The sequence below is a fragment of the Poecile atricapillus genome, chromosome 1, assembly GCF_030490865.1.
Source record: "Poecile atricapillus isolate bPoeAtr1 chromosome 1, bPoeAtr1.hap1, whole genome shotgun sequence".
Lineage (NCBI taxonomy): Eukaryota > Metazoa > Chordata > Aves > Passeriformes > Paridae > Poecile > Poecile atricapillus.
The window spans coordinates 26,744,847-26,772,789 of record NC_081249.1 but is presented as its reverse complement, the minus strand read 5'-3'; the positions used below and the strand labels follow the sequence as shown (position 1 = coordinate 26,772,789).

General features: G+C 38.5%; 1 protein-coding gene across 4 annotated transcripts; it reads right to left on the bottom strand.

The window, feature by feature from the left end:
- Positions 1–679: 679 nt before the first annotated feature.
- Positions 680–27,368, bottom strand: UPF3A (UPF3A regulator of nonsense mediated mRNA decay). 4 transcript variants are annotated; one of them, XM_058839167.1, is made up of 10 exons: positions 27,144–27,368; positions 24,782–24,888; positions 16,480–16,586; positions 14,447–14,545; positions 14,250–14,360; positions 10,775–10,830; positions 10,524–10,682; positions 8,498–8,658; positions 5,125–5,419; positions 680–2,191 (listed from the first exon to the last, which is right to left on the bottom strand). In XM_058839167.1, exons 1-10 carry the CDS (start codon positions 27,294–27,296, stop codon positions 2,018–2,020), a joined length of 1,422 nt encoding a protein of 473 aa, XP_058695150.1. In that variant the 5' UTR covers positions 27,297–27,368; the 3' UTR covers positions 680–2,017. The 4 variants fall into 4 exon arrangements, with proteins under 4 accessions (XP_058695150.1, XP_058695160.1, XP_058695170.1 ...); XM_058839177.1 differs by having other exon boundaries at positions 5,345–5,419; XM_058839187.1 differs by lacking the exon at positions 5,125–5,419.
- Positions 27,369–27,943: the final 575 nt, after the last annotated feature.

Genomic DNA, 27,943 nt, shown 5'->3' with positions numbered 1-27,943 from the left:
GACAGTTTTTACTGAGTGGAGGTTTGAATGAGAAGTCCCAAATGGAAAAATACTGCAAAATCACTGTGTTTAGTTAGTTCTCTATAATACTATTAAGAGGTGCTCACAACCAAGGAACTTGGGTGCAGGTGGAGAAGCCCAAAAGCCAAAAGATACCAAACTCGAGTTGTGAGAATGTACAAGATCACAGCTCCTCTGTGTCCTGCTGGTCCCACTCACAGGTGAAACATACCCCCTGCCCCAGTCACCACAGGACATCCAAAAAGGTGGGAAATGCTTCTGAGCAGACCCTCATCTGGCGAAGATCCCAGCTCTGCCCAGCTCTCCTGCAGAATTTCCCTGATGAGTTTCCTTGGATCAAGCCAGGATTTTTCATTGAGAGGAAAGCCTTCCTTCCCAGTGCTCAGCCAGGACACCAAAACAAAATCCTTTCTCCCGCAGTCAGGATAAAATTGGCAAATGAGATAAACTTTAGATGGAGCTAAACCCAGATGATTCTCTAGCAGCAGTTAATCTTGAAATAATTTTAGTTGGCAGCAGAGTTATGTAGCCTGATACTAAAATTCTTCTCAACTGTATTTTTATCTGCTTCTGAAGCATGCAAAGCAGCATAGTAGCATCTTACTTATTTTTTTCTGGAGTAATAGATGAAAAAATAGCACAGCATCACATCTCAAAATCATAGTCAAAATCTTTTTTGCTTTTATTCTATTTAATGCTTAATATCTGGTAAAATACATTAAATAATTTTCAGTCTAGGACAATTAGATGTTATGCTTAATAATAAAATGTTCAGAGAGGATGTAAAAATAAATTAATATCCTATTATTTAACTTCAATGACAAAGCAGGTCTCAGTTTTAGACAACTGAGAAATTTTCAGCCATGAAAGATAAATGAACATATCCTGCCCTTTCACAAGGACACATCTATCATTGAAACCAACAGAAGACACACGCGCGTGCGCACACACACACACACACACACACACGTGCCTGCCTTAGAGGGCAGAATTTGGCCTAGATCTTAAAAATGGTAGTTTTATATTGACATTCATGTGATTTAATTTTTTAACAAATAAAACTGCAGAATGTTCATGTATCTTACATTTTCCAAATCCTGTTACTGCAACTTATATGAAACATTAGCATATAAAAAGTCATCACTGTGCAACCACTGTTTTTTTGTCCAAAAGTCAGTGTCAGAACAACAAAACCCAGCTAATTAATTAAAACCAGATTTATTATTAATGTGCTGATGTTTGCATTAGTTCTCTTCTGTTTTAAGCACAAGGAATCTATTAAAACATAAAAGGCAAAAGTGGCTCAGAAAATGACAAACTCTCCAACAACATACTTGTAGCTTTACTAACACTTATCTGACACTATGGTTAATTTAAAACCAACGTAAACACCATGAGGCACAGATACCACTGGACACTCCTCACGACTGTGCAAACTGTGGGCCTCATCCTGCAAACACCACTGCCTCCAGAGCTTTGTCCCAGGGCAGGGCAGGTCCCACCGAGTCTGACTGCAACACCCTGCAGCAACCCCTGCCCCTGCCATTTGCAGGAAGGGGTCCTGTGGACCCTTATGTCATGCACCAGTACATGTAAAGTGCCTCAGATTTCCAACTGATGCAATTTTACATTTCATTTCTTTAGACTCAAAAAGATGATACAGCTTCTGTAAAGTCTTATATAAATATTTCCTTAAAATTGTTAGAGAGTTTTCTATTTCAGTGTAAATCTAATAAAATACTTGAACTGCTCTTAAATTAGGCAGAGGGTGCTTGAGCTGCTTTTTGTAAAAAAAGCAACAATATTCCTTTGCTGTAAGATATTTTATATATCTCCAGTCACTCTTCCCTTTATTTTACAGAAAGTAAGAGACAGAGCTATTATTATTTTGTTGATTCAATTGCCTGTGGAGTTCTGAAACAGCCCAATGGATTTTTTGTAATGATGCTGAATCTTAAATTCATTCCTTTTCACAAGCCTTTTCCCCCAGACTGTTTTATTCTGCTTCTTCGACCTTTTCAGAACTACCTCCGGCTGAATTATCTGCCTCACACTTTTTATCAAGAGCATCTTCAAAGGATTTCCCACTGCAGTCATAGGTTTTACTTGTAGGTCCCACATGTGTTCGGATGCGAGCTCCTGGCTGGTACAACTGCATGGCTGGACGATCCTAGAAGGAAGGAGATAATGGTTGTCTGAGAAACCCATGTGGGACACATACGTGCAATTTTGAAGTTTTGAATTTTTATGAAGAAAGTAGATTTTGTGTTAAATTTACATTTCACAAGAACCAGGACAAAAAATGGAATGTAATGAAAGTTGACTGGGTATTCAATATCTAGCATTCACTATCTGTTGTTTATAACACTATTCTTGGGAGCCAAACATTTTGAATAAATGAAAAATGCTGTAAAGATTAAAGATCCTGTGATTCTTTTGACATAAACAAGGAGAAATACTGCAGACAATTATCAAACATGATATTTACAAGTAAAAAAAAATAAATCTTGCTACATTCACTAACATCAACTAAGAAGAACAATAGCCTGTACATTTGCAACTCTGCAGATGAATGTCAAATATTACATAAAAGCATAAAAATCCAAGACAGACCAGAGAACAGCTCAGCAGGTAGCAGCTAGAAAATTATCCTCACCTGATCATCAATCATTACTCAATCATTACCAGAATTTAAACATGCAATGCACATTTGAATTCTCTATATCAAAATAAAATTGCACAGTTATTGCTCCACTTCATCTTGCCTTCCATACTGGGTATGAGAGCAGGGGAATTTAGGCACTGATAATAAACAAAGTACAACTTGAGCATGTGCAGGCTCTGTGAGTGACCCAATCATACACATGCTGCTCTGATACTGAGAAAATGGAAGAAGGAGCCAGTTTACATGGAAAAGAGACCTCAAACCTGTAAATGGTGATGCTCTGTAGCTCTTCAGAGCACTCTTTATTTTTGAAATGTCATTAGTAAAACACACCAGTTAGAAACCCTGCTTAAGAAGCCTTTTCCTGGTAAGGGTATTTTACTTCCACATAATGCTATGAAGCAACAAAAGTTCACCAATACCTGAGCTTTCTGATCAGTCTTGTGTTAAGTTTAGCTAACAGACAGCAGCCTACTTAAAGACAGTGGCAGAGCACTGAAATTGTCCTACATGAAACTACACCAATTTTCAACTGCCTTCACAATATGAAGTAATTCTGGATTTTTGTTCTTTCATTCTTTTTTCTTATTCCAAATATGCATTTCCTCTTTTCTTTTCTTTTTTGTTCATCTTTTTTGACCCACTTGTCTTATTTTCATTCACTTTTTTCCTCCTTCTCTTTAGACCAGATGTCAAGATTCACTACTGAGCCTTACGACTAGATTATTCTAGTTAGTGCTTTGTGGTGTGGTAAAAAATGCATTTAAAACACTTGTATATTCCAAACAGCTGCATAAAAGTAGATCCTCTGACAAGCAGTGCCCATTAGAAAGTTTACAACAAAGGGTCCAAATGAGTTTTCCCTACCACATCCTCTGTAGCCTGCAGTTTGCATAAAAACTATCATGTTACTTACACTGAAATTTTTCCCATTTTCTAATTGATTCCTACAAACTTCAGAAAAGGGTTCCATTTCTGACTAAAAATTTGTGTTGCCATTGTCAATGCTATACCTAAGTTGTAAAACTGAGCACCATATCTCACCTATGTGATAAATACTCTAAAGAAAAAAGTCACCACATTGCAAAATAACTTACTGATGGTGCTTATTTTAGGGAACAAATCTAGCATTTTAGTTCTAAATGTGGTCTAATCCAGAGACTCAGCAAGCTACCAGAAGTGTGACGCAAAACAATAAAAAGCAGGCAGCTTCTTAACACTTGCCAAAAGTCCCCCAAGACCCACCATGCAGTACCAAGGTTGGAGATGGATTTGACAGATTTCAAGAAGAGCACAGCAAGAATCAAAAAATATTTTTCCCATCTTCCCATTTCTGAACTAGCCATTTTTCTGACTGTTCTGCAGAAGAATGTAGAGCCACTGATGAGGAAAGTGGCTAATGTGTAAATGCAGATAAATCTTAGCCATCCTGCCCAGCTGACCTCTGCATAAAGAAAACCCCAGAGCACACCAAGCTTTCTGTGTTTGCTCAAGATGACTTCCTTGACATGCACAGTGAGTTCACCTGAACTTGTTCCCTACACACTCCATGCAGACTCATGCTGCATGGGACCAGTTTACTCTTGTCAGCCCTAGCCCATAGTACAGATTAGTCACTTGCTTTGAAAGAAGAGTTTCACATGCAGAATAAATTTCTACGTTAACAGTGTTTTGGTTATCTTTTGTGGAAAATCTAGGATCATGAGAGAGAGAGAGAGAATGGGGCTGACAAAGAGAGCCACATCCTGAAAAGACTCTGGCACATCCGTGAAATCAGCCAGCCTGAGAAAAACGATACCCATATCTCTGGAAGACAATAAGGGACAGCTCTACTATACACCCTGATACAGGCCCTGCTCACTCTGGTTTTGCATCTGCTCTTCCCCTGACAACAGCTATGAGGATAGATTTATCCTGATGAAATGATGGCCTTTTCATACTGGCAGGTACGCAATACTGAAGAATCCATACATTCATGCTCTCTGAATTAGCTATTTATTGAAGTCCTTATTGTTGCTCTACCAAGCAATGCCTGGCAAATCCATAATATAATTATTTTATGAGAGTAATGGAAGTACATTTTTAAAAGACTAACACACCACAGTTTTTAAATTTCATTACAGATCAGAAGTGTAACAATTTTTTAATACACTTATAAAATGTAAGGCTTCCAAGATTAGTATACTTAAAATGACAGGGCTGAAATGATGACAGAAAGTCTTCTATACATTGTGAATATAAATGAGCCTGTAACCTTAACTTATTTTAACTGCTGTTGTCATTTGACAACAACCCAGAAAGAAATCTGGGTTTTTACTGAAAATGAGATAAAGAATTATTTTGAAAAAGTATCTTTATGCTGAATTTGCAGAAGCTAAAACCTGTGATCTTGAACCATATTTAGCTAATGAAAGATTATCCTAAATGAATAAAAGAACCTTATTTCTTATGCGCTCCTTTTTGGATGCCATGTCATCACACTTGTCCTCTTTACCCAGTTTGTCTACTGCCTCCACAGTGAAGCTGTAGTTGTAGTTCCCTTTCTTTCCTTTGTCTTGGTTGTATCCTTTCCCCCATTTCAGCTCTTCTTCACTCCTCCTCATAAACTTGTCAAACTCATAATGAGTTCTATGCTTTCTGCCATCATCCAATCGATACCTTTGTCTTTCAGGTTCTTTTTCTCGAAATCTTCTCTCCAAATCTCTTTGCTCTTTGTCACTATCATTTTGTGACCTATGAGTATGTATAAACAGAAAGAAAATCCAAGCAATTAACAGTGAAAATGAGAAGATACAAAAAAGATACAAGTTGAACCCTTCCTTTCACTTCAGTATTGTGTAGGTAAGCCATATGGCAAGGTTTTCTTCTCATTACGAAGGGTTTATATGCTGAATGTCTCACCCGTGCATGTCCAGGCCTTGACCATGCATTCAGTTCAGAATAGCAGACAAAGCTTTACCAAGCTTTTGTGTGACTGTTGGGGATGACCCATTCTTCACCTTCCATCCCTCTCTGAAATCCTATCAATAGTTCCCCACATTAACACATGCTGCATTATTAGCTCTTGTAGCCTGGTGTTGAGATGAGTCATGCCTGTAAGTATTCCCTGAAACAGGAACATTCAGGATCTGAAGGAACTGTGCAGGTATCATGTATCAATTTTATGTCTCTGTATAACAAAAATTATTTACTGACAACATAACTTGCAGAAGACATTTGTGAAAATAAATTCTTATGTTCCAGGATTTTGTTTATTGTGTCTCAAAGTAATCTAGCCTGCCTTTGCATATTTTATTTTGGCAAAGACCACTACTTTACCAGAAACTGATACTTAATTTCTGCTATGCTGTAAATGGTTTATATTATAAAGACTATTGGCAACATTTTGCTGCCTGCCTGATAAAATTCTCAGCTCTCTTATTCACTTCATTGTTCCAGTTCAGTAAATAGGTGTTTCTCTCATATGGCCAAACTGCAAATAATGAAGAAAGATTACAAAATATATTGAACTTCAAAAGGAACAAATACAGGAAGGTTTTTTTTTTAATTACATATGGATAAATATTTAAAATTGAAACAGCAAGTTACTTTTGACAGTCTCCTCATATTTTGGGAAACTGCAGATAGAATCAGAGAGGATGGAGATTTTTTAATGGTGTAGTGATCAAATAGTGATATGATTCTCATTTAGAATTATTTAATACAAATAAAAGTGTATCTATATGTATAACTTTTTTTTTTTCATATAAAATGTGAAAATTGTTAACATCTGTCATGAACTTGGGTATTAGTGGGGCTGCCAAAAGAGGGTCTCCATCTCAAGAAGAGCTGAAAGTCAGAGCAGAACTTGAATAAGATGTAAGGCATTTAGCATTTTGCCAGACTGAACCTGTGTCAGCATACCACACTCACCAAGTGGAAGCAATGTCCCAGCTGTCACAGACACCTGAACCACCCACAGTTACACAGATCTTGTACCTGTAGCATGGATACATCTATATAAAATACTATGTTATCTCCCAAGGAGTATGTGGCTGTAAGTTGCTTTGTTTCATGTTTAATATGCTATTCCAGAACCTAATTCCAAGTCCTAGCAAGGCTTGGAGCATGACCTTCCAAAGAGCCAAAAAGACTCCCTCAATTTGTTGCTGTAGTATTGCCTGGTACTTGTCTCTTCCCTTGTCTGCTGCTGCTGTGGAGGAAGTGCTGTGTCTGAAGGCAGGCAGGTGACAGGGATACAAACTCCTGTTCAAAGAGTGTTTAAAGTAGATTCCTAAGATTCTGTCACAGTGAACAGGCAGACAAGAGTGCAAATGGCAGGGTAAGCAACTTCAGAGTGTAAGTAGAAGACAAAGTTACACAGTCAGAGAAACCAGAAATGAACTGAAGTAAAGGGAATGGGAGCACACTTCTCTTCGGTATAGTTTCAAACCTGCATTTGACCATGTAACTTACGCACCTACTGAGATTCTGATTTGTGGTAGGAAGCTACTGCTACCAAACTTTTGACATGGTTTCAAACAGGTAATTCAGTCTCCTGCAGGTAGAAGTTGCAGCTCCAGCTAATTACCCATTTCTGAGTCAGTGACAAAGTAGTTTCAACTTTAAATCTCAATCCAGCTGAAATAGCTCATAGCTTGCTATCTCTACCAACCAAAAATCAAGATGAAATCAACACATGTAAACACAAGGTAATGCTTACTGTACTGTTTTCAGCCAAATGGATTCTGTTTTACATGAGCAAAATCTACATTAATACCTTATTAAACTTACAGGATCAATAGCAAACAATGTTACATGGCACCACGAAGAGTTTAATCCATAGAAAGCCAGGGAAGCAATGGGTTCAGCATCCCCAGAAGTATTTAAAAGACATGTAGACATGGCAATTAAGGACATAGTTTATAATGGCAGTTTGGCAGTGCTGGGTTAGGACTCGAGGATCTTAAAGGTCCATTCCAACCTGAAAGATTCTACGAGTAGCAAACAACTGATTTTGCCCCTGCAAGTGTTTCTGTTGAGCCTGTTCTGTTTCCTTTCTTGAAGACATCAACAAAGAAGTTGCTGAATATTTTCAGTTTCAATGGGACATGGAAGTTTTCAGGAACATTCAGAACATACATATTTTTCTTAGTTATTTATCTTACATATCTTAGGAGTAAATCCTGCTAGTTATGAGACTTACATGCAAAAGGACAAGAAAGAGAAACAACCGCTGAAAACGCTTCTAAGATGAGTCATTTCTAGGCTACAGCAGTAATAGAACTGAGATATGCCTCTTGTTCCTACCACTGTAAATGTAACACAAAAAAGGTAGTGGCAGACAGAGACAGCCTACTGCATGTATCTATCATAAGGCTTTCACTCATTTATTTTGCCATTGCCCCACTTACCTAATACATTTATGTTTATTGCAGCCAGCCCACGTGTGAAGGAAAAGTACGGCATTGTGGCCAATTTAGTCTTTGACATGAGTAATAGAAGGAGAGCCTTACCTGAGCTCTTGGTGGGGAACAGGTAAAACAACAACAAAATTACTTGAATGACTTGAATTTTCATGCAGAAATCCTTTAAATCTGGGATTTCATAGCATTTCACTAATAACAAATTGCATCCACTAATATTGCCACCAGGTCAGTAAATTGTTACGAAACACCTTTTACCAAAACAACAGGAAGAGATTTACTCACACACAGAATGAAATTGGTTCTTTGGTGACAGAATATCTCATCAATACACCACTTACATTTAAGCCTTGCAATGAAAGCATTTAACATCTAAATTAAAGACTAAAAGATAAATATTACTTACTTTTCCTTAAGTTCTTTTAGTGAACTCTCTAAAGATTTGCATTTTATACTCCCAGATCCAGGTGACTTATCCCATTTGTTTTCCTCAGTGTCAGCTTCTTCACATTTTTCTTTGTGCTTTTCACTGGCCAGCTCATCTCCTTTTTCAGGCTTCTTGAGAAGCTAAGAGATATTTGTTTATATTATGATGCAAAGTTATTCTCCTCTATTGTACAGACATTTTAACAAGTACTAAATATATCAGTAACCTGCTAAGATTGGAGATACTTTATTTACATGCTAGGAATGTATTTTACAAAGTATGAAATTCAAAGTAATTTTAAAAGGGCAGTTTACATTTGCTAAGGAGTGACAGTCATTAACAGGCATTCGACTGCACACTTTCAAATATGCTGAGAATACTGGAGAAAGCACTTACCTATTCTTCTCCAAGCACTTACCTACTCTCCTCTCCTGAGTTTTAAATATAAAGACATTATTATGGGCTATGGTTTCTTAGAAATCATGTAACAGAGCTCAATGTCATTGCCCATAAAATAAGAAGCAGAACCGCTACAATACTACAAAGAGAGCAGGATTAATACTTTACTCCTTGAAATATTGTATATAAAATGGGTGTCACATGAATCACTTAGGATAAACAGGCATGTAGAAGTAGGTGCTTAGTAAATCCTGACACAAATACAGATGAGGAAAAACATGATATTAGCAGAAGAGAAGTCGTTACATTTTCACCTTGAAGATTAGAATTTTCAAGAAGTCTTCTCCTTTCATAGCAACCTACACAGGGTTTTGGCAGTGTACAGTATTACAGGCATAATCTTCATAGAAGGACCAACTGTCTCAAATTATTACCCTAACATCTGAATTCTAGGAAGAACATCTCAGTCTCCATTCCAGCATTTCATTTCTGAAATGAGCACAGGTTATTCTTTTCCAATATTTAAAACTTCTATAATGTTTCTCTCATGTAGTATTTTCCTTTTCTTTCAGAGACAGAAATAGCTTTCAGGGTCATATCACCACAGACATGTAATAAATACTAGGGCTTTTTGGGCAAGTAATTTTAGGTATTATGTTTTAAAGATTAAGTCCCTTTTCTTATGAACTTCTAGAGTATTTTTTTATGCCCAAATATAAAAAATATGTAATTCAGCTTTAGAATTTACTATTTTTATACTTTTAGGTGAAGGAAACTATTTTCCAAGAAGAAATGAGGAACGATGTCCACAATTCTGTGGCTTCTCACCACCACTAAATCTGAGTCAAGTTTGTGTGTTCTTGCTTTATGCTACAGATTCTTATACCAAATTTCCTCTTCAAAACAGCCTATGAAACCCTTCCAGTAACACAAAATTTTGTTTAGATGAACAGTTTTATCTATGCCATAAGATGGTTTTATATGGTCTGACTTCATAGCACAAGATACACCCTCCTAAGTGATGTCATAAAATCTGTTCAGATTGTTGAAAGGCAGTGCAACCTGAAATTAGCAAGACTTTGCTGTAACTTGGATAAATCATGCAATTAAAATACATCAGTTCTGAGCATAAATGTAAATATGTATCTCTGCACAATGGCCAAAAGAAGATTTGCATTATAGAAAGTGTTTCACAGAAACACAGAATCACAGAATGTTCCGAGTTAGAAGAGACCCAAAAGGATCACTAAGTCCTGCTCTGAAGTGAATGGCCCATATGGGGATCAAACCCACAACAATCTTCCAACAGGCTGGCACAGAACAATTTGGTTCTGTCAGATAATGCTAGCATGGAATGCAGCAGAGTTGTATGAAGATATCTGAGCTCCTTGCTGTAATTGCACCAGGACATTGTAGTAAGGTAAGGACATCAGTCACACTTTCAAAAAACACTTGGTCAAAGCCCTACACAGCTCTCCCTTCCAGTCAAAATTGGTTTAGTGTCTCCACACTATATTGCTGTACACTAAATAAATACTGAGATACCAGAGAACCTCTGGACAACTTCAAAAGAAGAATAATTTTTTTTTTCATTGATCTCAGTTACCTTGATCCTTATTTCTTTTTCAGAAATCTTCTTTTGCTTCTCCACTTCTTTTCTTTTACGTCTTTCTTCTTCTCTGCGCTTCCTTTTCTCTTCCTCCCGCAAACGTTTCTTCTCCAATTCTCTCCGCCTTCGTTCTTCTCTTTTCTCTTCTCGAATTCTCTGAAGAGTTCAATAATGATTAATTGTAAATTGTCCAACAGAAAACCATATGAAACATAAATGTGGAACTTCAGGCAAAAGTCTGAACGTACCTGCTTTTCTAATTTTCTATTTTTAATATATTCCAAAAGGGGTGTTGTTCTTCTAGCTAAAACACAAAAAATTTGTGATATAGTGTTCAACTCCTAAAATGTACTCATTTCTTTACTTTAGTATTAACCCCCTTTTTCTAGCTTTATCTGAAAGGGAGCTAAATCATTGATACACCTATTTGCTTCATGTATTTATGAAGGCATTCCCATCACTCTGCTTTAGAAACACTTCATTGCTTTTTTGCTATTAGCATTAGAAGCAACAGAAATAGATTGCACGATTATTTGATGTTTAATTAAAGATCATATCCTCTCAGATCAAGAGAGTGGCTTTTCTCTCTTGCTCATTGAATGGTTATTTCAGCAAAAAAAGAAAGAAATGTGCTCATAATCGATTCCTACTTTTTACTTTTGCACATGAAAACCTAGCTATATTGTTGTTCATATACAGCCCACATTACTGTAATCTCACATAGCACTTTTCAATCCCAGTTTTCAAAGTACATCATGAAGGAAACATTTTCAATCTCATATAACATTTTCATTTACCTGACATTTAGTGAATACTAACACCTTTCCATGGGAAAACAGGAGGAATAAGAGATAAGCAGTTTTCCCAGGTTGTATAGCAAAGTATCAGCAGATCTTATAAAAAACTCTGGCTTTCCTAACTGCTAATTAAAGGTCTCGTCTACTGGATCACACAGCCATTCTTCTATTACAGAGCTGTCTCCATGCTCTGAAATCAAGTCACCTGCTTGAACCATCCCCAAATTCTACAAAAACTTGGAGAACATCATCAAATTCTTAATCATGTTCCTTATCAAATTCTTTATTCATGACTGTCAGTATTGAACTCAGACTTCAATTCAGCCAGTACTTACAGCTGAGAGTAGTTACAACAAATTTTGTTTTGTTGTTGGTTTTAGATGTCCCAGAATAGAAAATGTTTACTACTTGAAATTGCTTTCCAGTTATGTATTGGGATTCACCCACAAACCATAGAAAAATGTTCCCTATTGAAATGCATGACAAAATTTGAAAGGAAAAAAAAGAAGAAACACTGAATTAAAAATTTTTTCCACAAATTTTAAATGTCATGGCCAAAAATCTAGACACAATTCATATCCCAAAAACATTTACATCTTTTTGCATTGAAAGTCAGATTATGCTGGGGGCAACCCATTCATTAATAGCAAAACTTTGTTACACAGTTACGAATAGGATGGTTGATAGGATTCACTGTTTCTTTTTAGCAAATATCAATGGTAGGAATCAACAACCAATGAAGCTTGCTTTGATATTTTCTTGCCTCTATCCCTAGATTTTCCATTCCTCCCCATACTCCCTACCTGGCCATCATTTTTGACAAATTTTAGGTCCTCAGAGCCCCCTTCCAGTCCCTCTGATGTGAGTTTTGCCTCTCTGTCCTCCTCTCTAAGTTCCCCTGCCTGAGCAGTGACTATCTCTGGGCACTTTTACATGCTGAAAGAGATCACAAACTGTAACTAGAAGGTCTGGGGAAAGGATAAGCTGCACTGAGAGTTCAGAATTTGACCCTAGTCATGACTAAGACTATAGTGCAAGAGGTTAAAGATAAATTATAACTTGAAGTTCAAGGGAGAGAGGCAGAGTGATGAATACTACCAAAAGAGGAAGAGAAAAACACAATGTTATCAAACTTGAATCTTACCCATCTTCTTTATGGGCCTCACTACAAATACAAACCTAAGAGCATTTTCTTAAAATGTTTAAGAATCTTTAAAAGAAAATAAATTACTAAATGAAGAGCTGTGTCAGCAAAACTTTACATTTCATCTTGCTGTTTACACACAAACCAGAAAAAACAGCTTATCTCTTTCATATGTCTCTGTCACACAGAAACTGATCAGCCAATGCATCCAGCATGATGCATAAAACATGTTGGTTTGCAGCAACTTTACATGGAGAAATGCTGAGCATGTAAGGCTCAATTCTGCCAGCAAAGTCTTGGGCACATCCTTCACTGACATCAGTAGGAGTAACACCTTTGAAACCCGACACACAGCTAAACCCTTACATAATTTTGCTATAAACATGCTACCTGCTGAAGAAATCTTTGGTTTTGTATTGATAGCAATGGGTACAGCTTTGAATGACAGGAAAAATAAAGCAACTAGTTTGCTTTCCTCTGATTTAACAGAATGAAACACTCAAAGTCTTAATGTAAAGCTGCCTTCAGTTAATATTGTTATTCAGAAATCTGCAACTCTCAAGATTAATCATCTTAATTTATAGAATATTTTTAAGTTAAAAAATCTTCTTGAAATGGTAAGCTATTTGTAAATTGCAATCTTATTAAAAATTTTTTACTGCCTTTACTCTGCTGTCAGATACCGTGACATTTTATTTGGGGTAAATAAAAATTATTGGGTGACTTCCCCATCTAAAACAGCAACAAACAAGTTTTATTGATCACAAAGTTATTGAAATGTCCACTTCCATTTCCTCTAAATTATTAGAGTTCCAAATCTCTCCAGTCAACTCTAAAACAGCAGTAACAAGTGACAGGAAAGGGGAAATAGCCTCAGGATGCAACTGAACAGGTTTATATTGGATACTAAGATTTCTTCACAAAAGACTGTCAAACACTGGAACTGGCTGCCCAGGGAAATGGTGGAGTTGCTGTCCCTGGAGGTATTTAAAAGACGTACAGTCGTAGCATCTGGGGGCATGGTTTAGAGGTGGACTTGGCACTGCTGGAGTTAATGGTTAGAGTTTATGGTTGTACTTGATGTCCTTGAACAGCAAGTTTCCAACCTAAATGGTTCTGTGATTCTAATCAAAAAAGGTGGCCAGTTTTTCACTGTAAAGAAATTAACAGCAAAGGTCATTTTTTTTTTTCCTACTCAAATGTCACACCTAGGGAAAGACTAAGTGTTCTGCATGTTATCACTTGAAGATACATCAAAATTCTGTATCATCCTGAAAACTGCATACTAGCACTGAAGATTTCAGTGTTCACCTTATTTAAAATTCCCCCCAGGACTGTGGAAGTCATGCTGCATGCATACAGAAAACAAGGTGTTGCCTTACTTTCAGAGCTTTTCCAGAATCTTGACCATGAGAACAGAGAGAGATCATTTCATGTTTCTTAATAAAAACAGCTAATATCAGGGATCAATGGTTAAATATTCAGCTATTTTGTATTTTAAAAATAAATCTTCCATCTACTAATACATCTGAAAGTATTCAGAATTACTAAGGGCCTATTTCTGTAGCCAGTGTGTGTACATGCAAAAGTTCAAGTGAAGCCAAGTGATTTCATGCATAGAGACTTAGATTTACTGCCACTATTTGCCTTGGAAGCAAATATTTAACTGTGGTAATATAAATCTATTAGATTGAACAGGTCAGCTCTTGCAGGCAATATCATAAAGATATAGAAGTAAGATATTGAACATTCTCAATAACAAGAAAAATCAAGAAAACAGACCAATGAGTTCCCTTGTTTTGGCCTCAATCTCTCCCAAAAGAATCTCAGGATTGGCACAGATCTTCTCTTCATCAGCACAATAATTGTCTAAAAATTTCCTATATTCTGGATCTGTGAAGAAAAAAATTTGAATTATGTTAACACTTTGCAATGCATAACAGAAATTTTCCACTTTGATGTCAAGAAAAGATGTTTACCGTCTTCAATGCTCCCAGCTTTGGCATCTTTCTTCTTCAGCTTTTTTTTTGAAATCTTCTGGAATGGAGCAAACTCAACCACTGCAGGATATTCCAAACCTTAAAAGAAATCAATCCTTAATTTTTTGAGGGGGAGAAACATTCCCTATCTTCAAGATTTTCAAAACTCTTGAACACGTGTTGGGAAGTCTTATGTGAAAACAAAACTAAATGTTTCTACAATTCACTCCTAAACTTCAAATTAAAAGTTACATGTAGAGGTATTTAAAAAAAAATAAAATTATCTTTTATTTGGATATGCTGACAAGACTGTGAAAATGAGGATGACTACTCAAAATAATTGCAAAATAATTCTTGCATTATTATTTATAGTTCCCTTTTAATTATTCACAGACATTGATTAGGAAAATATATCACAAAATCTCAATCTGACAAGTGATTAAGTACTATCGGGAAATCAATCTGAAACCGTTGAGTTCCTTTTCTAAGGTTTTATTGCCTAAAAGCCTAAAAAATAAATAAATGCCAAGTAATATGCTGTAAAACAACAAAGCATCTCCTTTCAGAACCACAACTGTACAACTCAACATGTAGAATTGTGTGAAACTCCTCTGTTTATGATGGACAGTGCAACTCCTGCCTGTGTTTACTGGCAGTGATTCTTTGCTTTGAGTTGTGCCTTAAATGCTGGCTTCTTCTTTGGACTGGAGCCAGAACCATGTGGATTTTGAATTTCACTTGGTTTCCACTTGCAGCAGGTTCAAGATTACACTTTGCTCAAGTTCACAGAAAGCTTGTCTTCAGTCTGCTAGAACATTTGTTAACCTTACTGAACCTGCTAATCCTTGTTTCAGTTTTGGCCTCATAATGCAGTGCTGCCACAAGCCTCACCAGAGAGCACTTCTGATTGCACCCTGTGCTCTTTAATTGTACAAGCAATCATGTCAAACTAGCCAACTGTGTCCAAGCTCAGTTTTGCAGTGTATTCTGGCTTCAGTCCAGCATAATACTGAAGAATGTGCTGAATTTAGCCAAAGTAAAATCTTAGCAGAATCATAAAAATAACTTCTTTCTAGCTTTTAATCTTAAAACACCCAGAATTTTAAATCTGGGAAATGCACATTGCTAGGAATGTGTTGTTCTTCATCTCTACAAAAATCATCCAAATCTGAGGGATATTAGAAGCAAATAAAATATCTTAGGTAGGAAATGCTGAAGAGGAATTCGTTAATTTGACAGCTTCTTTAGAGATCAGTTTCTAGTAAGAGTAGGCAGGACTACTTTTCACAGGACCTCTGCAACACTGAGTGTACAGAATAAAAAATGTCTGTACAAGAGAGCCACAAATCTATGTTTATATTACATAACCTATGCAATTTTTTACAGAAGGTATGTCTGAACGAGGCAAGGAACTGCTAAAGTTCTGCTAAACCACTTGTATTGATGGCAGCTTCATATTCCTGCAGGAGACCTGGATTTATCCACACCAACATTACAGACTTTTTCTTCACTGTTGGGCAAACACTTGCGGACTGAACATTTTAAAACTGGAAATCAATTTCGCCATTCTTGTTCTCAGAACTCAACTCAAGATGTCTGCAAAGGCCCTAAAAATTCAATCTCTACATGTCTTAAATGTGGGCAAGCAAAATATTGAAGGTTTCCTCTTGCGTTTTCAAAACCTGAGTAAGCGGCAGAACTTTATCTCAGAAACACTGAAGAAACAGATGCTCACAATGTGTTCAGTTACTACTGTAATGAATTGTGAAGCTTGCATAAGGTAATTTTCTTAGTATGATCTTGACAGTGTATTGCCTAAAGCACATAAAACATGCACACCACAGAGAAGCAAGACTGCATGGACAAATATATTTTGCACTTTATTATATTTTAAGTGATAAATGTTAACATATTTTTATGTAATTAACTGCATAGTGAGGAAATAATGGCATAACTAGCAAAAAGGAAGCAAATTGATGATCTAAAATGGTATATGTCCACATACACATTTAATATCTTACAAGTAATCCAACCTTTATTATCAATGAAGACATAGCCATCAAAGCGATCTCTAAAAAGAAGGATGTCCTCAGGATTTCTAAAGTTAATGTATGCTCTTGAGTAGAGATGAGGATAAAGGCTGCAAGAAGAAACAATTTCATTTTCTGTTACTTATTATTCTTTTCAGGGCTAGGGAAAACATAAAACCAGAAGGATCATATTGTAATCTTCATATTTGAGAAACTGCTACCTTAAGCAGCCTTTTTTATTTTAGACATTTACATATCTAATTATATATATATGACAAAAAGTAATAGAACATCAGAGTTCTCTATGCAACTGTGAAATTTATTCTGAACTGACACAAATATTTCCAGTTTACTTTGCCCCCCTAAATTGCAGAGCATACATTTCCAATTGTGCAGGATCAAAACTTTAATATTTCCCAATTCAAGAGATATAAGTAACAGCAGTGCTTTAGAGGAACTTCTCTGTGAAGTTCTATGAGGCATACTATGAAAAGTCTTGTGCCACTGAAACAGAAAAGGTTAAGTAAAAGATTGTAGTGAAGGGAAGCTTCCAGACTGTCACTGTATTTAAATAGATTTCTATCTTTAAGAAAGAATAAAAAACCTAATGGTTGACAATATAATCCATTGAATTATACACAAATAAATAAACTCCATTCGACATTCATGTGTTGTCAATGTACATGCAATGTCTAGTTGTGACGAACAGTTGCTGTGAAAATCTAAAGGATTTCTATCAAAAGAAACAGGTACTTAAAATAATTCTGATTCTTCAAGAATTCTTTGGCATAGATCCCACTCCATGGGTAAATGTTTAATGTGCCTGATAAAAACCTCAGGGCTGGCATACCACAACCATGATGAAACTGAGGTAATTTAATGAATTGTAACCCATCAACTAAGTTATTCTGAGTCATGGCATGTACATGCTTAAAACTCCTGCAACTGTTAATATATTAAGTCAATTTGTCTTAAACTGACTTAATGATGACTACATATTACATCAAGTTTTTGAACAAATTTTAACACATGCCCATATCTTTAAAATACTTATGTTCGTAATCTCATTGTCACCTATGGCCTGTCTTCAGACCAACTCACCACTGGCACCAGGAGACAATAAATGCACACAGCTGCAATTGTATTTCCATCCCATAGCTCCTTCAAAAATAGATTTCACAATGAGTGAGAAAAAGCATAAATATGGATTGGATCACAGGATCCATGCATGTGGAAGCTCACAGCAACACTGCTCCCGAGTAATTTTTCTGTTTAAAATATGCATCCATATGGATTCCACTTTCATTGTTAGACCATAAAGAGCAGTGCTGTCAATCACCAATGGTTTAATGAACCCACCAATTTTGTGTTTGATCGTGTAGCCAGAAGAAAAAACAAAACCAAAACAACCTAGAGAGCTTTTTTCACTTAGATGTTTTGTAAATACCACCTATGAAGTGTTTCTACAGGTTGAAGAGGATAAACTATTTCCAAGGAAGAGAGGAAGACACATTTTATCCATATATACCCAGTATATTTTGACATTCTAGAATGGGAAGAGCATTACATGAACTCTAAGTGGGTAACTGCAAAAATGCCTGCTAGGGCATGGCCAGGGCACAAAGATGCTATAGCATGGATGTAGCTACCACCAGGATGCAAAGCAGATATAAAAAGACAGACTTCTACTCATCCATTTCAAAGACAAAATGTAACATTTTTCATAATTACACAATTTAAAAGATATATTTAAAATGTGTAAGTAAAGGAGGGAATTTTATTGTTGCAATCTAAAGCTGTACTGGAACCAATGTCTCTATGCTGCCTTAATGGCTATAGCAGTAAAAAAGTCTCATATAACGGGCTCCCATGAAAAAGGAAACTGCCTTCTCTTTCATTATCAACAGCACTATTCTTATGTTTCATGTGCTTTGAGGTTTAAATTAAATGAGGCCTGACATTAGACTGATATGATTGTACCCTTGAAGTGCTGTGTATTCATCAAACAAAACCAGGAATCTTGAGGGAGCACTGTTTTTTATTCCAGTTATTATTCCCTGAGATTGAGGAACTGAGTTTTAGTTCCAAGTCTAAACAGCTACTTCACTGTTCTTTCCATCTTCAGCTTTTGTAAAATGCTAAAACTTTCTGTATATTAAAGACTGCTACTTTGACAAGGGTCCCTTCCTACATTACTGTGGCTGCCTCAGTGCACAGAAAGCAGTTCATCACACAGTTGGATTTTATTTTTCCTGTAGGAACTTAGAACCTTATGGTCGGACATAATGTGAAACAGAACTGAAAATACAAAGGCTTGCTCCTTCCTTGTTTCCTTTAGCTGGTATATCAATGCCATCTCTTCCACCTGCTTTGGCAACATAATCTTTTCCTGGTACACAACATAATATTTTTCTAGTTTTTTCAGCTTAAACAGAGTATCTTTCAAACTGAGGAACATTTGATATGGTTATTAAACACTTATTAGTAAGAAAGGACTGAGTGTGCATAAACAGGACTCAGGAAAACAGATTTAGAATTCACCTTGCAAGTAAGGGATCTAGTGTTGCTGCTATACATTATTAACATCTTCAAGAACTTCATATGCATCAGCAGAAATATACAACAATATAGAAGCATGGTTGAGCACGGCAGGCTATTGATGCGCAGCACAATGACACAGCACTGTCTGTCCATTACTGTTGCTATGTATCAAGGGTAGAAGGCTGCAGAAACAGAGCTGTGACAATGCTTAGCCATTGCAAGTTCCTTCTCTGATGGAGCCAGCTCTACAGAAGAGCTGGTTCTCATATGCATCAGTTAACTATCAGTGTGCTTAGTGCACAAAGCTCACCCAAGTGTTTCAAACCCTTGTCTTAGGCTTCTCAGCCAGCAAAGTGTGCAGTGTGCCTAAAAAAGTGAGTAAGATTAACATTCCAGGTGGGAAGCAAACTAAACCTAGCAAATTTGAAATACTTAGCACTGGCTTGCATATATATTACTTTTAGTCTAGGTTTCAGACACCTGCCTTCCAGCAGCTACTCCCTACCCTGGATTATGTCTTGACCTATCCATTCAGAACTCAACAGCACGGTCATGCAGGAAAGAATGCACAGGGCCTCATTGGGGTACAGGCACTCTGAGGCTAACAACCCCTCCTAGGAAGAAGCACTCTTGCTTGACTTTTGTACTTAGTATTTAGCAGTTACTGGCTAAAATACTTTACTCCTCAGGATTTCATCTTCCAGCTGAGTCTGACAGAAGGGCCAGTGAACTCTGTGTCTCCCTTTTTCGAGTATCTACCACCACAGATTTCATTCAGGATCTGAAATCCAGTTTTATCATCAGAGAACTGGTTCCATTTTGCCATATGTTTGCTGTCTATAATGCTGCTTTCCACACACATAGTGTTTTGGACAGATGCACTGCACATGTCGACACTTGGAGCAATCTCTATGGAAAATACCCAGACGAGTCTGAGTATACACATTTATTCATTCCAACACACTGTTTCTTTTTTTTTTGTGCTCTGCATTCAAGGGTATTCAATCTTCCAGGGTGCATTTATTCCTGTAGTCTATCATCTCTTTAAGTTCTTATTTTTCTAGCAACTTAAATAACAAACACATTCTAAATGTTTACTTCTTCTACAAAGTATCTTTTAACAAAACTGTGTAAAAAGACTGATATACAGGAATGCAATTTTGAATAGCTATTCACAGTCTAAACAGGAACATATAAACTATAAAAACAGCAATCTCATCTTAGTAAAATACTTATCAACTAATGAATCATGGTGGGAATTTATAAAATATGTACTTACATGTATATAGAGCTCTACAACTAAATTTTGGAGTCAAATAACTCCTCCACACATTCATACAGTAATTGATAACTCATCATCGACATTGTCATGTCAAGCTAAAATCCCCTGGCCTTCATCCTTGTCATCTTCTGTGGTCATTCACATAATGGGTGGAACTGGCACAATTTCAAATAAATTAAGTCTTTCCTTTTTACAGCTATAAATGAGCAGTTTGCCTGGTGGAGAAAGCAGAAACACTAGAGTTGTGTCAATCAAAGCCTGTCAATTATTTCACCCAGAACACAGTAGTAGTGGTTCCCTTGAAGCACTAAAGGTGCTGCCCCTCAGGGCTGCAGTTCCTGGGTGCAAACCTATATCCTAAAAAATGATGTTTACCTACAATAATCCTGAGCACAACATTGGGAAGAAGTTACAGAGGGAAGAGGAGGAGTGATTTGGAAGCTCTTTGGAAGAGCTTTATCACTGTCTGTGATACATGGCATGGCACTGACTATTTAAACTGTTTTCATGCGAGCAAAGCTTGTGTTCACATTCCTTTCATAACTTCACAACACTGTCAACAATTCCTGGCACTCAGCACCAGTCCAGAGACATGACCCAAACCCTGAAAGGCCAGAGATCAATCACTTGACTAGTGATTAGTCACATCTGTAGAACAGGCTCAGAAATCTTTACAAGCAGACAAAAAAGAAACAGTATCTGGAAAAAATAGTTAATATTTGAAGTCTGAGTACACAACAGTCTGTCAATAAGGCAGAGTTTTTATTATCATCTATAAACAGTGTTTTGTTTGCATTTTGATGTCAATATTCAAGAGAAAATAAATGTAATGCAGTGAATCAGATGAATCTGAAAAATGAACAAAACACAAGTCACTTTCTGAAATTATTTTACTGAAATGGATGTAACTGAAAAACTGAGAATGACATTAATTACATGAAATTTGAAAAAGTTTCATAGCTTGCCTATAATAGGACATTGTAGACTTAAAGATAACACAAGGATATTATAAAGATTACAAAAAAAGAGAAACTGGAGTTGATATGCATCTTTTTTTGTTTTGTCCTCTAGAATGAATTATCTTGGAAACAAAAATGTAGACACAGCTACAGTTAGACCTCTCTAGTGCCCTTACCAACAACAACTAACAGAGAATGCCAAGATAAAGTTTATTAAAAAGAGGAAAATGGACAAATACTTCACCCAGTTCATAACTGCAATATCTGCAGCCTAGGAACTTCATAATACCAAACTTGTTGTGTTTAATAGGTTTTCATAGATAAATATTTGTCTAAATAAGTATTTGTCTAACTGCTCCTTAGCCATTCTAACATCCATCAATCGTGACAGGAATTTCTAGTAAGTGCTAAAATCTGAATGAGCTTATAGCAACTTCTGTGATGTAGTTACAGAGGATGTGGTTAAACTGAGATGTTACAGCTCTTAAGGAAACTTGTCTGCTTCTCTATCAAAGCATTCTATGCCTCTTTCCCTTTCCAACAAACAGATCCTCTTCACTGAGTAGCTTCTTCAAATCCTTCTCATTGGGTGACATGACATTTCTTTTCATCTTCACATGTTTTTGTTATCACTAAATTCTCTGGACTGCTTGCCCCTATGCACATGGTACAGGATCTAGAAAAAATCTATTCAGTGCAAGACAGAGAAAACATTCCCACCTTGTCCTGTAGCTTTTCCTGTTAGCTGGAATGACACGAAGACACATGCACAGAGTTTGCTGAAATCTCGTGAACTGTCCGTAAACATGACAGACTATGGCAATATAATTCTTTATACTCAAAAAGTGCTCTCTGCTGGGTAAGTGAAGACTAAGATTAACCTTGATTAACTTGATAACTTTTACTTTCTGAAAGTTTATTGTATATTCCTGAGTGGGCAATGTAAAGAGATGACTCATAAAAAGATATACATGGGTACATGTAAGCATTTGAACAAAGGGGACGAAAGAGGCAAGGTGATCTTGAGCCAGTCAAAAGACAAAATTATCAGCCAAGCCAACACTGCAGAATGGCAGTGAAATGCCCATGTACACTGTGTAGTTTGCTGGAAGAAGTTGTAGCCATACAAACCTGTTAAAGATAAACCCATTTTGAAAAAATAAAACTCTTGTCTGAAAACGCATTTTTTGAAAAGCAGGATAAAGAAAAAAGGAGTGAGTACAAAACATTTCATGCTGAAAAATTCAAACTTAAATGAATTTTTTTTAACTGAGTTTAAGCAGAAGAGAATAGCATGACAAATAACAGCGTGAGAGAAAAAAGAGTATCTTTCACTGGTAACCTGTCACAGATGCAATTAAACAAATGAAAAGCAAGATTTTTGGGCAATCCAAATTTCACCACGCAGAAGAGAAAATGGAACCTTATATATGCAACTGTTGTCAGTGCTTTCTCTTTTCTAAATAGGCCAACTCCCTAAATTCTTATGCAAACTTTTCTGGAAAATTAAAGTTGGAATTTTTTAAGCTGCTAAATGGCATTTATGCATCTAAGCACAGTGAGAACTGACACTGTTCTTCAGGGAATTTTTGGTTTGCCTTTAGTATTTTCCCCTTACCAAATGAACAGCTGGGACAGAAACCTTAAAGAGGCCCATTTGGAAACAGAGATGAGAGAGTTCAGAAGAGCAATGTACAGTACTACAAAGACTTCCAATCAGAGTATGTTCTCATCTTTACTTCCTTCACATCCTTTGTGGTTTTAACAAAAAAGCTGAAGCACCTACTATTCAGTTGCTGCACTTATATGCCACTACCTAAGTCAGAAACTGTCATCATTTCTATAAATAAACATTTATTTCTTCTTGACTGTGAAACTGACTCTGAGAGAAGCCCTAACTTCAAAATTTGGCCCACAATAAAGAGCCGGGATCCTTCTGTAGTCAGTGGAAAGAATCTTGAGGAGGGGCGATTCATCACACACTAAGATATGACTAGATGGATCTCTGCTTCAGTTTTTCAGAACACATGAAGATTGAGCATACATGGTGTTTTGTTTCTCTTCTGGAAACTGATTTATTCAAAAGGGAATTGTATTTTACAGCTGTGATACTGAGTAAATTATATAACTACACCAGGAATTCTGATTTAATTTAAATCAACCAGTATTTCTTCTTTTTCACTTTTGCATGAGACAAAAATAAATAAAAGTAAATTTAAAAAAAAATTCTATGAAACACAAAAAAAATCATGCAGGTAAAGAAAGTAACTCAAATGGAACTTATGAAGACATTCTGTGATTGTTTACCCCAGACTGAATCTTGCTCACAGGAAATTAAGCAGGCTGTTACAACTTACCAATGACGGTAAAAGAAACGTTAGGGTTTCAAACTATATTATGCCCTATTCATATAAAAAAAAAAAGTTTTAAAATCTCAGGTGTAAATGAAAAGGGCAGGAATGCCATTGTCTCTGCATATGCAGCCATCTTTCAGAAATATTTTTGAAGTAGACTGAACTTTTAAGGGACAATGACTCAAAACATTCCTCCTTTGTGGAGATGCCAGGGTGCTTGGTTGAGATGGAGCAAGTGAACTTTTAGGTGTGTAATGGCTAAACCTCTGATCTGATAAGGCACAGGGTGAATGATGAGTTCAGGCTGTGAGTGAGATAGGAGCTGGATCCTGTGGAGAGGATTGTGCTCTTTGTCATGCTAGGTTGTGCCTCCTTGCACAAGCCCCTGGGTTGTGAGGCTCCCTATTCTTCCCCCTTCTCCTGAGAAATGCCAGGGAATTCATGTGTGACCTGAGCATGTTCATCTCTGCTGATGGGACATAATGGGGCACAGCTGACTCAACTGGGCTGCTAGGATGGGCAGCAGTGCTCACCTGAAGGTACCTCTGATCCACATTATTACATTGAGCTCCCTGCTCCTGAGGAGGTACCTGGTTTATATTCACCTGAACCTGAGTAAATATAGACCAAAGAGATGGTGTGTTCCATCTTCTCCCCACCACTTATTCAGGACTTCCTCCCCACTCCTCCTGCCAGATCTGGATCCAAGACTGCACAGCAACCAAGTTTTATTGCAGAACCTATGGGTGGTGAGATCCCTCACACTCTTGTACTCTGTTTTTCTTTTGTCTTTCCTTTTTCCTTTCCTTTCCCCTTGTGTGCGTCCTTGTGTAATGTTGTTGCACTTTTATACTGCAACGCTTTCATGTTGTACTTCTATAGGTAATAACCACCAAAACAGCTCCATACCTGTTTTCCTTTGCAGCCACATTGTTCTATAATAAACCCTACATTGTTTATTTACAAATAGTGATCATTCAGCATTGTTCCACACTAATGTGCTCCCAGGGATCTAGTAACAAGAACCTGGGTTATACCCACCTTCTGAGGCAGGCCGTAACAGTAACTCAACAAAAATAATAAGAGGAAAAACATGTGATTTGGAATGTCCCAAATGCCTTGTTTAGGTTTTCAGCACTTGAAAACCTACAGAAACAGTTCATCCTCACCTGGGATCAGCAGTGCAAAACTCAAAATAATCATGGGCAGGTAGAGGATGCAGCTGTTCCTCCAGTTGCTCCTTGGTTAGACAAGGAGGAAGCCTTCGAATAACCACCTGCATATATGAAAAAAAAAATATAGAGATTTATATTTGATCTAAATACTGTAGAAACAGATGACATAAATTCCCAGATTCAGTTTCTGCAATTGTTTTAAAATTGTAGGATAAGTGACATTCTGATGAACAGCCTGAGAACCATTGCAATTTAATCATCAACAACATAAAAAATAGATATTGATTACACAGAAATTTTAAAGTATCTCTAAAAACTGATTTAAACTAGCTTTTAAGTCTTGTTACAGCAGTATTTTAGTGTAACAGGTCTCTGTGTCCAGTTGCTCCTGCTAGGGGTTTCAGGGTAGCCTCTGAGAGGATGCTGGGGCTGCCCAGTGTTAAGTGCAGCAAACTCCAGTGGATCCACCCCAGGGCACAGCTGAGCCCTTTGAGCCAAGACAGTGGTGACTCTGGGAAAGGTACTTTAGAATGGACAGGAAAGGCAGCACAGCAGTGGGTAAGACAGAGGAGTAAGGGTGGCAAAAAAATGTCTAAGACACCGGCCTACAGACAAAAAGGAAAGGAGAAGGAGGGGAGGAAGTACTCCAAGTGCCAAAGCAGAGTCCCTTGAAGATCATGGTGAGGGGCACACTGTTCCCCCCTATGCCATGAAGGACTACAGTGGAGCAGACATCCACCTGCAGATAATGGGGGACCCCATGACACAGCAAGTGGTGATGCCCTGAAGGGTCCTACAGCCTGTGCAGAGGAGTCCACACTGGGTCAGGTTTATCCTGAAGGCCTGCAGCCCATGAAGGAGACTCATGCTGAAGCAGGTCATGAACAACTACAGCACGTGGGAAGGATACTTCTGGAGCACTTCATGAAGGACTCTATCCCACTGTATCCCATGTCAGGTCCCCCATGCCAGAGAGGGGAAGGAGTGTGAGGAAGAAGGAGCAGCAGAGAGGAGCTGTTACGTCCTGTCTGCAACTCCCATTCCTCACACTTCTGCAGTGCTTCCAGGTAGAGGAGGTTGAGCCTGGGAAGGAAGAGGGGAGGTGGAAAGGTTTTTTAGTTGCAATCTTTTTTTCTCAACAGTCTTCTCTAATTTTTAATTAGCCATGAAGTAAATAAATTCTATCCATGTTAGAACCATACTGTATCCTGAGTTAGAAGGGACCCACAAGGACCACCGAAGTCCTGCTCCTGGCCCTGCCCCAAGAATCACACCCTGTGCCTGAGAGATTGGCCAAATGCTTAGTGCCAGGCTTAGTGCTGACCATTTTTCCATGGAACCTGTTCCAGTGCTGAACTGCCCTCTGGGTGAAGAAACTTTTTCTATATGTGACCTAAACCTCCTCAGATGCAGCTTCATGCCATTCCTTTGCATCCTGTCACTGGCCACCAGAGAGAAAGCATCAGTGCCTGCCACTCCATCTTCCTTTGTGAGAAAGCTGTAAGAAGCTGCTTTGAGGTCCTTCCTCAGCTGTGTCAGTTTTTCCTGTGATGACACTTTGTTTTTTCCATCATACCTTATTCCTGGGTCTTGCTGATGGAGGAGTGCATGAGCACCTGGCTGGAGGTCAGCTACCCAGAGTCAACCCACCACACCCAGCTAAACTACCCAATAATAAAGGCCAGGAAGCTGTAGAAACTTCTGGCTGAATGATGCCAGCACATAAAGCAGTAAAATGGCCATCAAGCTTTAGGCAATCTGTTTTAATTTCTGAGTAGTCTAATATTTGAATTTAACTTTACTGAGCTCTGAGTTACAGTAATTTTCAGTGATTCAGCTTTCCAAGTAAAAAAACCCCGTGAATAAATCAAATCTCACAGTACTCAAGGACTCACAGAATTGTCAGGGTTGGAAGAGATCTCCGGTCCAACCCCCCTGCCAAGGCAGTGTCACCTCGAGCAGGTGCCACAGGAACATGTCCAGGTGGGTTCTGAACATTGTGTCTCCAGGGAGACACCGTGAAATCCCTGCACAACCTGTTACAGTCGGCAAGTATTATTTGAAAAGTGCTCGAATAAAGACGGATTAGAGAGATGTGCTCTTGCCCTTGACAGAAGGTGCTTAGCCACAGCAATAGCCATCCTCGACTTCACAATTAAAGGTGAAATGATTTCCAGCGCTGACGCTGGGGGTCTCCCAATACTCCAGGGAATGAACACCCTCATTCTGCAGATGAAGAAATACCCGTTATAAACACACGAAGCTCCCGAGATCAGGCTCGGTCTGTCTCCTCACTGCAGCCTCCCTCCCATCCCCCATCGGAGCCGCCCCCGCCCCGATCCCCGCGCCCCCTCACTTTGCTCAGCGCCGTTTTCTTCTCCTCCCGCTGTTTCCCCGGCGCCGGGTGAAGCGGCGGCGGCAGCGGGGAAGGCGGGGAAGGCGGCGGCGGCGGTTTCGGCGGAGCGTCCGTGTCGCGGCGCGGCGACTCCTGCGGCAGCGGGGCGTCCATGGGCCCCGGCCCGGCCCGGCCCCGGCCCTGCCTCCCGCTCCGAGCGCATGCAGCCGCCGCGCCCGCAGCCGGGCGGAAACCTCGCGAGAACGGCCGCAGGGCCCGCGGGATCTCGCGAGGCTCCACGCGCCAGCCGTGCCGCGGAGCGGCGGCTCCGTCCCGTTCCTTGTCGCTCGTGGAGCTGCGCAGGGCTCCCACCGTGCCGCTGCGAGGAGAAGACACAGAAAAGTGCCCATTTCCCTACTCTCACGGCCTCGCCATAACCTCACGGGTGCCTTGGCAACCCGGCCTCAGAGCGGCTCGTAGGGCGGGAAGGGCACAGACACCGCGGGGGCGTGTTATCTAGAGTCTTTGGATGCAGGGTCTGAAGGGTACCAAATTCCGGGGAGAAAGCAGTGGGCAAAAGGAAGAAAGACCATTAGGCGTTACTTGGGTGAGGCCAGGACTTCTATGCCTGCAGGGAGGTGATAATTGAGAAGCAGTGCCTACACTTCGGCAATGCGCCCCAGCCCCTGAGGCCACGCAGCAGGCAAGAGCTGTTCCAAACGGTGCCTCCGAGCCTTTCTGCCTGCCTTCGTCAGGAACTGTGGTGACAGGCCAAGGGAGAGCGGGTACAAACTGAGAGAGGGGAAATTTAGGCTAGATGT